Here is a 15,305-nt window from a genome sequence, read left to right as displayed (position 1 = left end):
ATGTTTTAAGGGAAACTTGCTTCGCAGTGGATCAGGACCTACTTAACGTTTGAAGGCTGTAGGCAGGATGCTTTGAGGAAATTAATAAAAAAAGCGGATGCATGTGGAGACGTAACTTTTTATATCCGGGGGCCATAGAATGGGGCTTAATTGTCAAGGCAGTGTCGCGGTGCAAATACGGGGGCGTACAACATACATTGCTAGAACGGGTGAGATGTTCAATTTTCCATGCACTGTGACGAGACCTCTAATGCGAATAGTGGAATGAAGGTAGGGGAGAATTTAGATGCTATTGGGTCCGAACTGCGAAGGGTGACCACGGATGATTATCACCTGCCCTCGTCTTCGGCTTGTCGGACTGTACGACCCTTGTCAAATTATCACACTTGTATACGTGGCAGAGGGTTGGGTCTGTGCCATCAAGCTTAACAGGCCGACCTTACTGTTCATGGTTTGATACAAACGGTCAAAAAACGCAACCGGCGCTAGTGTCAAAGAGTCAAGATTACGAAAGCGATACGCCGGCAAGAATGGGATAACAGTTTGCAATTCCTTTCGCTTCAATACAGCAACTGTAACAAACAAATGGAGGGCGAAGTAACCAGGATTCTATGCACATCGGAGCAAAATGGCGGCTCATTGGACAAAAGCAAAGCTAGTAACCACATTGGTAGCAGATGCTAGTAGACCTAGGAATGGTCCGGTTCCGGTTCCAACTTCGAAGACTATGACCGGACCATACGGTCTTTGATCTCTTTTCATAACAGGTCGGAACGCACCACAGTCCCCCATGGTCTTGTGCGGTCCCCCGGCCGGGGGACCGCAATTGCATAAATTTGCCAAGATTCCCTTTTCGGCCCCATAATCTGATGATTCATCCTTATTATCTTACTGTTATTAATCACTGTTTTAGTCGAGTATGTTCCTTATCTTCGTACGTCACGCTATTCAATCATGAAGCCAACGAGGGGTTGTATCATAGGCCGAGTGTGACAACAATATTCGGGACTGCGTAGACCTCCAAATCCGACTGCGCAATAGATTTGCCTAGCTTGACGGGGAATAGACGTTTCCATGTGAACCGGCGGCGTCCCTTAGGGCTTCTGAGATCTGGAGGCCGTTTCAGAGCCTCGATATAACCGTCGTGAAAATTTTTGGTTGTCGCAAAATCATACATCACTAAGTTGGTCTCGCGAAGTCTGGCTCAGGGAACAACCATCGGTTGATGCAAAATTACGGCCGAAGTATTCTAATCGGTCGATCAAGCTGAGTGCCGCGATCCTGGTTACCTACGATTCTGAACTGCGGCTGAGCGTCCTTAGTCAAGGTCGACATGTCTCCTGCTCGGTGATTCGGCTCCAAGCAGGCGTATAGCCGAGCGATAGCCTTGGAATCGCGTCGGGAGAAGGCGCCTGCATGCGTGGAGTCAATCATCTGCTGGCTCGTTGACCCCCGTGGCGGTGAGCTTAGAATCCAGGGTCGGGGACCAGTCTATGGGATTGTGTCATCTTGAGCACCACGTCGGACATGAGGGGTAAAACAGGGGACCAAGGGAGTGCACCGCAGCGTAGATTGCATTCTCGACGAGTCATGCATAATAGATAGCGGGGGTGGCAGGGCTCAGGAGCTCGGTGATCCGGATCAATAGCAACTATGCCTCACTGGGAGGAGGACAGAAGAAGAAATGTAAGAAGCTATGATAAACGTAGGCGCACCTGCGAAGGGGCATAGCGGCCAGGGTCAAATGCCTGATAAATAGTTAGTTAACTAGTAACGTCGTTGAGAGCCTTACGATCATGGTTGAAATCAGGCACATGGGGTGGCTGAATATTCCTCGGATGCACAAGTGAGATTGCGACCCTCTTTTGTCGACAGTATCTCCCAATTCTATCTAAACTATCTGTGACCAGTTAGTCGTGCGTAATAATAGACTACTGTTCGTAACGCCATTGTTACTACGTAACCCGACTCGACCCAATTGCCTTAATATCGTTCCATAATATTTATCTTTGAACGCCATCAGAATGCAAGTTATTGTTCGTAGCCTTTCAAAGCAGGAAAACGATAGTCAGGGATTAATATCATATCTTAGCCAGAAATGCTTTCAAAATAAGGCTTACAATCAATCTATTGAACTGCATCGAAATACACGAACAAAAAGAATCATCTCTAAGGCCTCACTGAGCCCGTAATCGCTTTGACCGACGTGGCGTATGTTTGATAGTGGATGCCTTCGTTTTGCCTGGTTGTTCTTTAACCCTCTGCTGCCCCCGAGGTTGCTCTTCTGGGCACCCCTTTGTCGAGACGAGCGCGTCGCATGCTGTAATAAAGATTCTAGCCTAGTAGATAAAACTGACCCAATCTCCTTGGAACGATTATTATTTAACCAAAATCGCAATACGGTGTACGATGATGGGGTTATGGATTTTGTTCAAGTGCATATAGTTCAGAAATATATTATTATATCTATGTTGCTCAAAGTATAGAACTGCAGCTATAACCATCAATGTTTTAAAGTACTGTTGCTTAATATGCTCAATATCAACACACCTAGATAACTTCAGTTTCAATAATTTTTCACGTGCTCTACATACCAACTATTGTTCATCTTGTAAATCCCTCCTTTTGTCTATCAGTCTCTTAGAAAGGAAAGATCATTGTATTTAGGCCCTGATCTAATGTATGTGTTGAAGGAATTATACAAGTCCGGACTTTTAGTTAATGTAGCAAATTTGGAAAGCAAATACAAGCTTGTATTATCATACTTGTTAATATTGACAAAAAGATGTCACCAAGATAAAGAAATGCTGGATAAGAACATATATCTTGCTTCCGCCAAGCTCAATATCAACCGATATCGAGCACGCTTGCAATGTGGCCAGCTCTTGTCATCATCACCACTCGGTCGTCTCACTCCTTAACAGGACACCAGTCATAGTTTCCATCCGCGTTGTTCCCCCACCAGGTTGGGAAGGGGTGTTGTGGTCCACCAGCTCCGAGAACAGCAAACGAAAGGATAAACATAACAGTCAGAGCGGCACCATCGAAGGCTGCCGTCACCAGGTATGAAAATTCCTTGAAGATCCGCTGCTTGTAGTTTCGGAGATAGTATTGAGCATAGAATCCGCCGATAATCTGACTGAAGATGACGCAGGTTTGAGGTGTGTTGTATGGCACCATTCCACATATTGGATAAACTGTGGCAGATTGATTTCTGTCAGGTTGAAACCTCGGATCCTGGGGATGAACTGAACGTGAAACTGGAATTAGCTTTGACAGCCATGAAGGATGACCATATCACCGGGCTTCTCTGGAACTACTCACATAATACACAATGCGGTGGAGGATAACTGCACCGGCACCAATGACGAGACCAATCGGGATCAGACCATATGGGGTGCCCACTCTGTAAATATAGGGAGACAGAGCCCATGATGCCGCATTAGTATTGTACGCTTGGACAGACGCACCACTCCAGGCGTTGTTTCCGTTGCCTCCCACGAGAAGATCGCGATTGTCCGTCACGATGGAGATCATAATGACGTAGTTTATGAATGCACCCAGCATTGTACCATAGACCTGCGTCAAAAAAATGATGCGGGGAGGGATTTTCACTAAAAATCAAGTCAGCTGCTGCAATTTTTAGACGGTAGACAGTGAGAAACACTGACGGTATTCGCCCATCTTCAGATCCCCTGAAAGAAGAACTGCATTATTGGCAACACTATGAGACCAAGCTGCAAAGTACATGTTTCCGATTGGATGCCTGGGAACCATAAGGCCAGCCAACATCTTCGACAAATTGTTAGTAGCAATACCATTACCAAATCGAGAGAAAAGGATTGTGGTCTATTGCGCGTTCCTTGTCAGCATTACTCATGGGCTATCACCCCCAACGCTCTTGTACTTACAAAAGGCGTGACGATGCATCCGCAAATGAGGGCCACAACGTATGCCCATATCGGCAAAGTAAGCTTCTCTTTCACAATCACAACAACTCCTAGGACAAAGCTACCGACGAGAATGAAGACATACCACCACCAGGGAGTTTCTTGATAGTGTGTGGCCATATGCTGATGATGGCGATCGTCATATCTCCCCTGCCTTGCGCTTTGGTAAGCTCGCAGGATATCCTTACCCCAGAAAAGAATGCAATGGACAATCAGGGCTCCGATTGCAGCATTAGCCATTAGCATCGCATAAGCAAACGTTCCAGTGAGTCGAGGCAGGCCATGCTCAGCCAAGGCAGCCTCGTCGAGGACACCGCCTGGGAACACTTTGCCCAAAGGGTATGAAGTACCATTAGCCGTGAGAAGTCTGGATGACATGAAGGGGAGGGATCTTGAATTCCACGCATTGCCGTAATAGACTCCCAGCATGGCAATCAAACACACAAGGGTCCCAAAGGCCGTATGGAGTTGTAGCTTGAGAGGAGCAGAGGTTGCCCCAGATGTGATCTGTTTTTATAAGTCATCTTCTTCCTTTAGCTCCTCTATCAGAGCCTTCAAACTCACATTTGCCAGTCAAAAGAAAGACCGAATAGCCCAAGACCTTCATTAGAAGTCGCACCACTGAACAAATTAGTGAGTACAGTTCCAGTTTCACCAGTGGCCTTTTGGGCAGCCAGACACTATAGAAATCAATCTCAGTTCATTTTCCCAGATAAAGCTTTGGGCAGCCGTGGAGAACCAAAGAATGGAGGAAGAGTGAAAAACTAAAAGTTATAACTGATCCATTTTCCTCCATAAAAGCTTCTGTCATGTATAACCTTTACAATATCCACGAGAAAGCCAAGCGGGAGGTCTGGGCATCCATCTGTTTATACCTTCTTCCAGCAAGAAACGAATGTAAGACACTTACCGGAATGGAGACGGAATTCAACCAGGGGGAAACCTAGACCGGGACTATCTCGTACAGAGACATGCCACTGAATGCATACCAGAAGTATCGGAGGGGCTTTGAATCTTTCACTTGCTGCCAGTGAAGTCCCTGAAGGGTCTTTACCATCGGTAAATTGATCCAGTAGACCGCTTTAATATGCCAGACGGCAACTGGACGCATCATTCCGCAAATTCCGTAGCCAAAGAGGCCGATTGAGATAGTTACCAATATCACAGTAGCGGCATTCAGAGGAAGATCATAAAACAAATTCTGTGCTGCAAAGACGGTGCATACAGCACCAGCATTCGAAGCAGAATTGGCCGTGATCGAGCAAATCGAATGTTCCTTCAAGCTCCATGGACCATGATTCACAAACTTCATTACTGTAATCCACCAAGGCAGCTTGCCCTGACCACCGCGTTCTCTCCATCGAGATTCGAGTTTGTCACCTCGCGGAAGGAGCATAGCCCAGGCATTGCCGATAAAGTAAGAAATGAGTACGAGAAACGTTCCCTGGATGGAAACCTGGGTGGGTTTGAACTGAAGCGTTGATTGTCAGTGATGTCTCGAAATAGAAAGAAAGTTTAAGAGGTATCGAACAAAATACCGAGTAAATCTGGGTCATGACAGCCTGAAAGCAGGCAAGACCAGAAGCAAGTATGATGCTACGAAAGGTCAAGGCCTTATCGAAGTCATCTCGCAGTGGCGGTAGACGAAGAGCCGCATCAGCACCAGTGACTAAGACCACGTCTGGATCGCTGTCAAGTTTATAGTCGCCTGATTCATTCTCATCCTTGGTTGCAAGCACAGCAATACCGGACTGTTCATCCACGACTTCCTGGCTGGAGGTCGAGACCTCACTCGCCTCGACAAGGACTTCGGGGACATGTGGTGACATGTTGACAGATGAAGAGGTGATAATAATGTCGGAGTAACTGAAGACTCGAGGAAGTGAAAGAAATAGGAAGCTTTCGAAATATAGAGCTCCTGCCAAAACATACGAGGAGCCTCAGGCCAACAACCGACGCTCTTCCAACACGCGCACTCTCCTTCTAACTTCGACTCTAGCACATTAATGCGACATTAATGCGATATGCCCTTTTTTGTCGGTCTTGTTCTTTTTCTTTCAATTGCTCATTCTCATCGGTTGATTGCGGGGCGTTGATTCGTGTAGTCTCAAAATGGTCCCAACGACATATTGCCCGAAACTCCAGCAAACTCCGCTTGAGTAACGTCTGTATCAGTATGCTGCCATGCAAGAACCTGCATCTTCTCTGCTGGTACTGTGCAATGTTACAATCAATGGTTGCTTGCCCGATTTGCCTCTCAGCCGTTTAATATATAACATTTTCACTCTTTTCTATCGGCCTTTGTCATGTCTTCATTAGTGTCATCTATTCCCCAATGTTCCTTGTGCATTTTTGATATTGAAAGCCTCCAGTCTTTGAGCTTGCAAAAGATATCCTGCTCAAAAACATGAGAAAGATCATAGATGTGTGGACCCGGCTAAATTCTACAACTGCCACGCAATCCATTAATGATAGGTGATATCGGATGATCAAGGTTAGGAGTGTTTTGATACTCTTTAAGGAAATTAAGTAACTGTCTCAAACAAATAATTCAAATATTCCTTAGACAATTGAGCATAGTGAATTGTTTGATCATGCATGGCTCTGAACTCATCGCACAAAGTAGATCGGTAAATAAGGTACAAGTCGGCAGGAGATTTTAGTAGCCTTTGTTGATTCCCTTCGATTTCATCAATTTTGCTGCGTCCATTGTCAATTTAGTACAATGCCAACTTGTTACAATGCCGCATCAATATCTGGGCATCACTAACGCAAACTACTAAAACCCTTTTCTCATCCTGAATCTTGGAAATTTCGAAAAGACAGGATACTAAACCCACGGGTCTCGCATTTGACTTAGACGGAGCGATCTAAAGGCAGAAGAAAACAAATCAAGACATTGGATTGTCAAGTGAAATTAATGTTTTGTGGTATAACACAAAATTACACCGAAGAGAAGAGAATAAGCGACGTCCGAGGAAACAAAATCAAAGTCAAGGCCAGATAATACCGCAGCCAAAGTGACGGCCGAAGCGTATATCCATCACACGGACGGCTAACAAAGCATGCAAATGCTGACGCGCCATGCAAAAACACAATTTCCACGCAAGAATGTCAGAGGTAAAAGATGTGAAACAGAATGGGATATTATGTGCGTTGAATCGTGTAATCGTTGAAAATATGCAATGAAGCAAAGAATAGAATATAAGTATAGGTAAGAAGTTAAAGGATATGCGACAGCATATGAGGGGAAAGGAGATAATAGATAGGGGAGGAGACTGAACCCAGAATCAAGGATCGAGCACAGCGGGAGAACGTATCTGTATCGGTGAGATGTGACCAGCAGGGAGAGGGAATGAGAATGAGAATGAAGCCAGTCGACTGGTGAAGGGTGAAGAGACCTGAAGGGTAGAAAAAATAATAATAAGAAAGAAAGTGTGTGTGTCGTAACAGCGTAAATGAAAGATCGTCAAGGGCAGAAGGAGCAAAAACGTCAGAACCCAGTTGTAGTCCCGATAGCAGCGAGCGTGATAATGATGACAATAATAACAACCCCAAGGGAGATCATCCACCGATTGAGGTTCCGCCACCAGCGTGCGTTGTCATGTCGACGCTGTTGGAGATTCATGCACTGCGCCTCGAGCGCCACCTCAACATCGCAATCGGCCTCATGCTCGATCATCTCTGGAGACATCTTGGGCCTAGGCGGTAGAGGCAAGAACGCCGCGATGCACCAAGCAAGCGGGAAGATGAACCCAAAGCAGAACGAATAGACTTGGATGTTGCGCCGACCAAACACTGGCTCGTTGCGTGAGTCCAGAGATGGTGCGCGCCAGCCTGACTTCGAGTGTTGGAGGACTCGTCTGTCTGGCAGGAGATGGGGAGACCAGCTGTGGCGCAGGCGGTGGAGGTGCGCCCCACTGAACTGGCCGTCTGAGGGTTGGGGAGAGGGGACCCAGTGGGCGCGTGGATCACGCGGGTCGCTTTCTAAACGGCGTTGTTGGCGCTGGGGGGAGACGGGGCGTTCTGGGGAGCGGGGACGTGGGATATTAAGGGGACCTGGGACCAGGTTGAAGACACTTGAGTTTGAGGTTCCGGTCCGGGTTGAGGGTGGTCGGCTGCCGTCTATAATGGACAATGTGGGGTTCAGGCCCATTGGCTCACGCAGGTAGTACACCTTCGCCCAGGTAGGCAGGATATTGAGGATTGTGCTGGATCCGGTTCCTGGGCGGTTGCTGCGGGTGCTGTTGCTTCGCTTGGAGCCGGAGGACAGACTTTGAGCAAACATTGGGCGCGAAGGTAGCTTGGCTAAGCTGTCGAGACACTCATCTTCACTGTCGTTGGAGCTGTCGACGAGCCACACGGAGGATCTGGTGGGTTCTTTTTTGAGAGCTGCTTGCGGCGGTGGAGTCGGCTCTGCGATTGAGTTATCAGAGTCTGAGCGGTGGTCGGCTTGGGCAGAGAGGTTGGTCAGTTCATCCGCGGACCAGATAGATGACACAGTTGACAGGTGGGGGTTCCATCGGCCGGATGCCAAGTGAGGGTTGCAGCGACCAGATGCTGGGCCAGGGCTGAAGTCACGCTCTGATACCGATGTGTCCGCACGAGAGCTTGAGGATGACGGTGCGCGAATACGGGGATATTGAATGGGCACGCCACTGTCGATGGCGGCCTGTAGGTCAGAAGCGGAGCGCAGGCTGCGTGAGGAAGATGTTGCAGATCGTGAGCGGCTACCTGAGGGGGCCCTTGATGACGACCGGAAGGATGCCACAGATTGAACAGGCGGGCTAGAGCCGTAAGACGGGGTGCGATAGCTCAATCGTTCAGACGAAACTGTCTGGAATGTTGTCTGGAACCAGGGGGTGGCACCGGGATGTCTCACAACTGTTCCCCGGGAATTGAACGAAGAAAGCGAGTTTGTTCGTGGGTCTGTCTCTGATGATGCAGTGGGAGGACGAGGGAAGTGCATGCTAGAGTTATCCAACGTCACAAAGTTGGGACTTGACGGAGTTCCAAACTGCTCGAGATTGGGGCTGGAAACTAGAGACTCGTCAGACGACTTTGGCGACATGGATGCCAATGAGAGGACTGCTTTGATAGTTGGCGTGGCAGTCGGTAAAACAATCATCTCCTCATCTGAGAACTCGGCATCCGAACTCTCGGGTCCATAATCTGGTGCTTTTCCCGAAGAAAGGTCTGGTAGCGACGACTTGCTAGAGGTTGGGTCATCATCCCACATCTGTGGCGGCGAGTTGCCGGCATCAACAGTGGACGATACATCCCAGCCCTCGCCAATGGAGAGATCGCGCGGACTGGCCGGTGCAGCTTGACTGAAAGTGGGTGAAGAATAAGTTGACGAGGACTGTTGTCCTATGTGATCTGAATAGCTGAAACCGGTGTCTGAGATATACTGTTGTTGACCTTTGCCGGGAAGAGGCAGCAAGATCTGTTCTGGCTTGGTCGGAAAAGGCGTGGCGGTATACATATCCACCTCTTCCTGGTCTGCCGAAACCATCCGCAATGACTGGCCTGGGAATCTTTCATTTGTGTGGGCGGAAGTCCGCTCTTCCAATGCTCTACGCGCGCGCGGCGAGCTCGGTCGGGGGAAAGACATGACACACTATAGCATTGATCCGAACAAAAAGGCGTTGGATCGAGAAGGGTAAAAAAATCAAAGGCGAAGGTTGACTTGACTGTAACACGAGCAATAAACAACAATAACGAATGGCGGAGTAACAACTGTTTTTCTTTTCCTGAATTGGATCGCGGATTTCGATGTAAGGAATGTGGTACCTTGGGGATATCGATAAAAAAGAGTCTATAGGCCGAGATTCATCAAAAGAGTGTGGTAGACGAGCAAAGTCGTCAGAATGGAAATTAGTACGTTTCAAACGTGCAAAGCCATCAAAAGAGTGACAAAAGTGACAAAAGCGACCAGCGGACAATAGTCATTAAAGCAAAGCAAAAAAAAAGCACAGGATGAGAAGTAACGAGAAGAACGCAACGTGAGACAGAAGGGGTTGAGGAATTTTGTCGTCCAGCGGTGAGGAGCAGTAAGAAGCGCTTATCACCGCCAAATCCAGACTCCAGGGGGCGATGCAGCCTGCATGGTACGAACGTTGACATTTTCGGTGGCTATGAACGATTGGTCGAATTTCGATAAAAAAGGATCCCTCTGACTGGACAATTAATTATTTCCCCTTTTTTGTCAACCAAGGTTAACAAAGATTCCCGTTGCACTAGATACTATATTATTCTGCCGGATCTAGATTACTTTACTATCTTTAATTTTCTCTCCACAAAATTACTCTCAACTCTCTCAAGGCTTAGTACTGATCCAAAAAAACTCCCATATTCAGTCTCTACAGTGGGGCATGCATGCGTTGTCCTTGATCCTTGATCTTGAACTAGTCCTACAATAGTAAGATTAATCCTTCCAGTCTAGCGTCATTTTCTGACCCTGGCATGACGTTATAGCAATAATAATGGTGCTCATTGCCAATCATTTCAATAATGTTTGACTCTTGCAGGACTCGTGTCAATCGGAGAATTAACCTCACGATGTCTTAGTCCCCTCGCATGGACGCACAGTTTAAAATGAAAATTGGATTTCAAGGGAGAGAGATCACATCCTAATTCGAGGCGCTCGGTCCACCAGTTCGGAGTAGGTTTCGGCTTTGAAATGGAACTGATTCGACTATTAATAGAGAGGGTAAGCGGACTCTTGACAGTACTTCGTAGTAATGCTAACAATGTGAAGTATACAAAGAAAAACAACCAACAAGATTAAGGATTTTGAATTTGATACCTGTCATCTCAACCATGGTGCACTGGAACAATACAGTACTGTAATTTACCCCTTTCCGCCAATCACTATCAGTTTATCCGTATGGTCACAACGTCAAAGAACATCTGGAACCCCAAAGACTCTGTCAAGTTGTCCGTTCCTGCCTCCATAAATATTCCAACTCACTCCCGCAAATATACAATACCATGGCACCGGTTGGACTAATGGCGCGTCTCAAGAGTTTATACTCTAAGCAACAGGGTAAGGGGGAAATTCAATATTTTCCAATACTCCACGCTAACATCCCTAGATGAGCCCGCGCTGTCAGTCCGAACGGTCGCTTTTCTATCCGTATGTAGAGACAGTTCCAGAACATGCATATCCCAAAAACAAAAACAAAAACAAAAACAAACACGCATCTTTGTTTACTGGTATGGTCCTAACTTGCTCCAGGTCCTTCTCACGCTCCTTTATGTGGTCCCGTTCTATGTCTCCCCAACAACTCGCCCATCGCCAAGCCTCAGCCGCGATGCCCCATCTGTAATCAGAGCGCGCATCCGCGCAGTGACAAGTTCCTGCATCATCAGTTCTCTCGTCGTCCTTTGGCTCGTCGTCGAAGAGGGTGGGTCCTCACTTGACGCGGGGGTGCGACTTCTCGGCTGGTGGCCCGTCGGCGTATTGGAGACTTTGAGATCTCTCCTACTAACAGCTATCCTATTCACGGGTCCGCTGTTCGAGCGCGGCATTGTCGAGGGTGAATGGCGATTCTGGTTCTGTCGCTCGAAACTATCTGAAAGTTTGGGTGGCTGGATCGGATGGAGGAATTATGTCGCGGTATGTCTTTTCTCTTTTTGACCAAGATCTTTTTTTTCCTGATTCTTTTCTAGGGACCCTTCACAGAAGAAGTCATGTTCCGGTCTGCCATCGTGCCGCTGCATCTCCTGGCTCATGTATCACCCGGTCGGATTGTGTTTCTCGCGCCGCTGTACTTTGGTATTGCGCATGTGCATCACTTCTACGAATTTAGACTCACGCACCCGGACACGCCCGTTCTGGCTGCGCTTCTGCGCTCCCTGTTCCAGTTCGGGTATACTACTGTTTTCGGGTGGTATGCGACATTTTTGTATCTACGCACAGGCTCGCTGGCTGCCGTGATTGTTGTGCATAGTTTCTGCAACTGGTGTGGACTTCCTAGGCTTTGGGGCCGTGTGGAGTCTGGTGACTCCGTGGGTCCTTCTTTCACGCGTGGCAAAGAGGACGTGGATGCAGTGGCGGCCGATGATAGTCTTCATGTGGGGTGGACGGTTGCTTATTATGTGCTCCTTGTTGTTGGCGCTGTTGGGTTCTGTCAAGGGTTGTGGCCTTTGACCAAGTCTTATCATGCTCTCGTTTCTTTTACGGGGAAGACCGTATAGATCCGTTCGTGTGTTATGGTTTCTCTGTGTAAACTATATGACAAACTCTTTTATGCCCGCATTGTGCTTTTGCGATCATACCTTTGGCGTTCTCTCTATATATCGGACCGGGGCCGTGGCCAGTTTTATTTACCGGCACTGAATTCGCATGTTTTCCAATGTGCATATCGTGAAATTATTCGGCCAATACACTTTTTGTGAATGCCAGTATGTCGCGATGCTTGTATATATTCTCGATCCAGTATAACACAATTATGGTCATAATTACTGCATGTAATGTAGGTACTTGATCAATGTTGAAAAGGTGTAATTGGTTTCAATGATCTGATGAGCTAAGATATATAAAGCCCACAGACACCTACAAGTTAGATATATATTTTGCTCACTTCGTGTGAGCACAATAAATATTGTTTCATAGAAAGTACCAACAACCAAAAATGATCAAACATACGTAGGTACAAGGGAGATTATATAGGTATACTCTGAAATAGAACTCTTGCACTGAACAAGCGTCTATAGAGAAAAGATTGTTCACCATTCTATCCTACCAAATTATCTTGACTGAAGCCCCGGCCAGCTTCAGTTTCGGCGGCTGGTCAAAGGCTCTTCGTCATCATGAAGTAACCTTACTATACCTCCTCGGACAGCGACGTACACATCATCCTGGTTTGCTAAAAATTTGCAGGAAAATGATAGCGAATCCAAATTCATCAAGGAAATCTTTAAATCTACTATCTATAATTTTCGTCATCCTCTCCTATCTCAATATATGAAATGACCGAAATGCCGGTGCAAAATGGCAACTACGAGCTTGGTCTCGGTGGCAGCTTCCTTCAAGATCTTCCCTCTTCGATCAAACGATATACATACCGCGGGGAATCAGACTTCTTTGACATCTTGGAATCCGAAACCGCTCGTTTCGAAGCCTCCCCCTACGCAAGCGAATTCCTCCTCTTTCATGTAAGCCAAGAGACTATCGATACCCTTATCGAAAACGAAGATACTTCTCCTATCGCTAAATACCTTACTTCATTTGACACCAAAGAGCAGCTTTTATTGGTCAGGATGCCGTCAACTACACACGGTGGAGCGTCCGCCGCTATGAACAATATGATCATGGAGGCTATACAACCGATGGGGTTGTTCACTTCCCTCAGAGGGTATACAGGTGTAGATGTCAGAGGAGCGTCCCGAGGAAAGCAGGCAGACTATTCCTGGGGACCAAGAAGGACCGCTCGTGGGATATCTCGTTCACCATCCGTTACTCTCGAAGTAGCGTACTCGGAAAATGACGTCAAACTAAACTCCGATGTGCGCTTCTGGCTTAATCCTGACGATGGAAAAGCAAAAGTATGCTTGACACTTCGAATTGGTCGATCTCAGCCAGAAATCCGGATTGAGAAGTGGGAGGCTCAGAACGACCGCATCCATCGCTCCCAAGTTATCTGGATTACCAAGAGTGGAAACCAGATAAACGTCAGTCACCATCCTCTTGTCATCTCGTTTGAAAGTCTGTTCTGTCGCCCGTCATCCTGTCCACGGGAGAAAGATTTGAAATTCTCACAGCAACAGCTGAAGGAGCTCGCGGAGATGATTTGGGAAGACCAATGCTGGTGAGCTCTCAGAGAACCAATGACCAAGCGAGTCCTCTAAACCATAGATTATCCAAATTGTACCACAATCCCCGAATCCAGTCAATTCTTCCATGTGGTCTTGAAGCGTTTCCCATTCAGCTTTAAACATGACGGAGCTGTAGCATTGGTGGATACCCGGAGAAAGGAGAGACTCATTAGTTAGTTGTAGATCCGCCAAGATTAGTCATTATTATGCCGACTTTCTGATTTGGCCATTGAGATTTAGTCAAGAGTAAAATTACACTAAATTAGAAGGTGCTGAATGGCGAGCTTCCCAAAGCCCCTTCCTTCGCCACCCACCAACATCAATTCTTTCAAGGCATCCTCCGCAGACCCAGTGAAGACTTCGACGCTCGGGAGTCTGAAACGAGATCCGTAGTTTTCCACAGCCCATTGGAATGCTTTCCAAGCGTGCTGGTAATCAGAACGCCGAGCCGGGATACAAATAGGATGAGGAACCCCGGCGACCCGTAGTATGGCTTCCTGGTTCGAGGTGGCGAAAGGCATCTTGAAACGAGGATTCTTTTGTATCACCACAGAAACAAGATGGGCTTCGTCCGAAACGCACTCGGCGACATAATCTGCAGAACTGAAGTCTCCGTGGCTGCCTACGGCATCGAAGCCATAGTCCAGAGAATGCACGTCGAAGTCCGCCAAAGCTTGCTTAATGTCTGGAATGACACTTGGTGACTTATAGTCAAAACAGCATGTTGCACCTAGCTCTTGCAAGAGAGCATGCCTTCCAGGCGATGCTGTGACAAGAATTGGGTAAACTCCACTCTCACGGGCCAGCTGGATTGCGCATATTCCCACACTAGTAGAGGCACCCCAGATCAACATTGCCTTGAAGCTTTCACACTTAGGTGTGTCTGTATGGCTTGGTAGCGGCAACCTGAAAAGGTTATACATCACATCCGCTGCGGTCATGGCGACGACACTTAGGCATGCCGCATGGTCCCGAGGAAGGGCTGAAGGGACTAGAAAGGCCATCTCTTCAGGACAGATCAAATAGCTCTGATGAGTACCATATTTGCTCGCCCTTCCAACGCCAGTGGGAGTGTATCCTGCAACGACATCCCCGCTCCGGAACTTCGATTCTGGAGATGATTTTAGCACTTTGCCGCAGAAATCATAGCCAAGGACTGCTGGATAAATGCCCAACTCAGTCGCGTGTTTGGTATCCGCGGGATTGGTTCCCGAAAATAGTGTTTCGATCAGAAGTTCACCGACCTCTGGTTTCCACATAGGCTCATGCGTCCGTCGAGTTATGAAAGTGATGTTCTCGTCAACAGCTAGAGCTGTGATGGGAGCGGCAATGTTACTTTCCAAAGACATCTTTTCGTTCAGTCTCTTTTCTTTTGTCTTCACGGGAAGGGGAGTGGGCTAAGAAAATTGGTCGGTCACGGCATTCTGGTGAGGGAATATCTTGCCCAAAGATCACCAGGTCCGAACTGGATTCGAGGGATCAGAACTCCCGTGAGGACCGCATTTTACCCCGTCGGCTGGGTGGGGCTATCCC

The 15,305-nt window shown here is 47.4% G+C and overlaps 6 protein-coding genes across 6 annotated transcripts; 2 read left to right on the top strand and 4 right to left on the bottom strand.

Annotated features, from left to right (window-relative positions):
- Positions 1–976: 976 nt before the first annotated feature.
- N7529_000918 (uncharacterized protein) lies at positions 977–1,177 on the bottom strand (the record flags this gene model as incomplete). Its single annotated transcript, XM_057236449.1, has 1 exon — positions 977–1,177. One exon carries the CDS (start codon positions 1,175–1,177, stop codon positions 977–979), a length of 201 nt encoding a protein of 66 aa, XP_057103252.1.
- Positions 1,178–2,910: 1,733 nt separating this feature from the next.
- N7529_000917 (OPT family oligopeptide transporter) lies at positions 2,911–5,779 on the bottom strand (the record flags this gene model as incomplete). Its single annotated transcript, XM_057236448.1, has 7 exons — positions 2,911–3,237; positions 3,325–3,614; positions 3,672–3,849; positions 3,912–4,317; positions 4,515–4,571; positions 4,940–5,421; positions 5,489–5,779. 7 exons carry the CDS (start codon positions 5,777–5,779, stop codon positions 2,911–2,913), a joined length of 2,031 nt encoding a protein of 676 aa, XP_057103251.1.
- A 1,664-nt stretch (positions 5,780–7,443) lies between these two features.
- N7529_000916 (putative serine-rich protein) lies at positions 7,444–9,564 on the bottom strand (the record flags this gene model as incomplete). The annotated part of the gene is made up of 1 exon (XM_057236447.1): positions 7,444–9,564. One exon carries the CDS (start codon positions 9,562–9,564, stop codon positions 7,444–7,446), a length of 2,121 nt encoding a protein of 706 aa, XP_057103250.1.
- Positions 9,565–10,943: 1,379 nt separating this feature from the next.
- On the top strand, positions 10,944–12,152 carry N7529_000915 (CAAX prenyl protease RCE1; the record flags this gene model as incomplete). The annotated part of the gene is made up of 4 exons (XM_057236446.1): positions 10,944–10,998; positions 11,048–11,088; positions 11,191–11,571; positions 11,625–12,152. The coding sequence occupies 4 exons, from the start codon at positions 10,944–10,946 to the stop codon at positions 12,150–12,152; spliced, it is 1,005 nt and encodes a 334-aa protein (XP_057103249.1).
- Positions 12,153–12,935: 783 nt separating this feature from the next.
- Positions 12,936–13,769, top strand: N7529_000914 (uncharacterized protein; the record flags this gene model as incomplete). The annotated part of the gene is made up of 1 exon (XM_057236445.1): positions 12,936–13,769. The coding sequence occupies one exon, from the start codon at positions 12,936–12,938 to the stop codon at positions 13,767–13,769; it is 834 nt and encodes a 277-aa protein (XP_057103248.1).
- Positions 13,770–14,029: 260 nt separating this feature from the next.
- On the bottom strand, positions 14,030–15,121 carry N7529_000913 (zinc-binding alcohol dehydrogenase family protein; the record flags this gene model as incomplete). The annotated part of the gene is made up of 1 exon (XM_057236444.1): positions 14,030–15,121. One exon carries the CDS (start codon positions 15,119–15,121, stop codon positions 14,030–14,032), a length of 1,092 nt encoding a protein of 363 aa, XP_057103247.1.
- Positions 15,122–15,305: the final 184 nt, after the last annotated feature.

The sequence above is a fragment of the Penicillium soppii genome, assembly GCF_028829465.1.
Source record: "Penicillium soppii strain IBT 18220 chromosome Unknown utg000001l, whole genome shotgun sequence".
Taxonomy (NCBI): Eukaryota; Fungi; Ascomycota; class Eurotiomycetes; order Eurotiales; family Aspergillaceae; genus Penicillium; species Penicillium soppii.
This window is presented reverse-complemented; position numbering and strand designations above follow the sequence as displayed.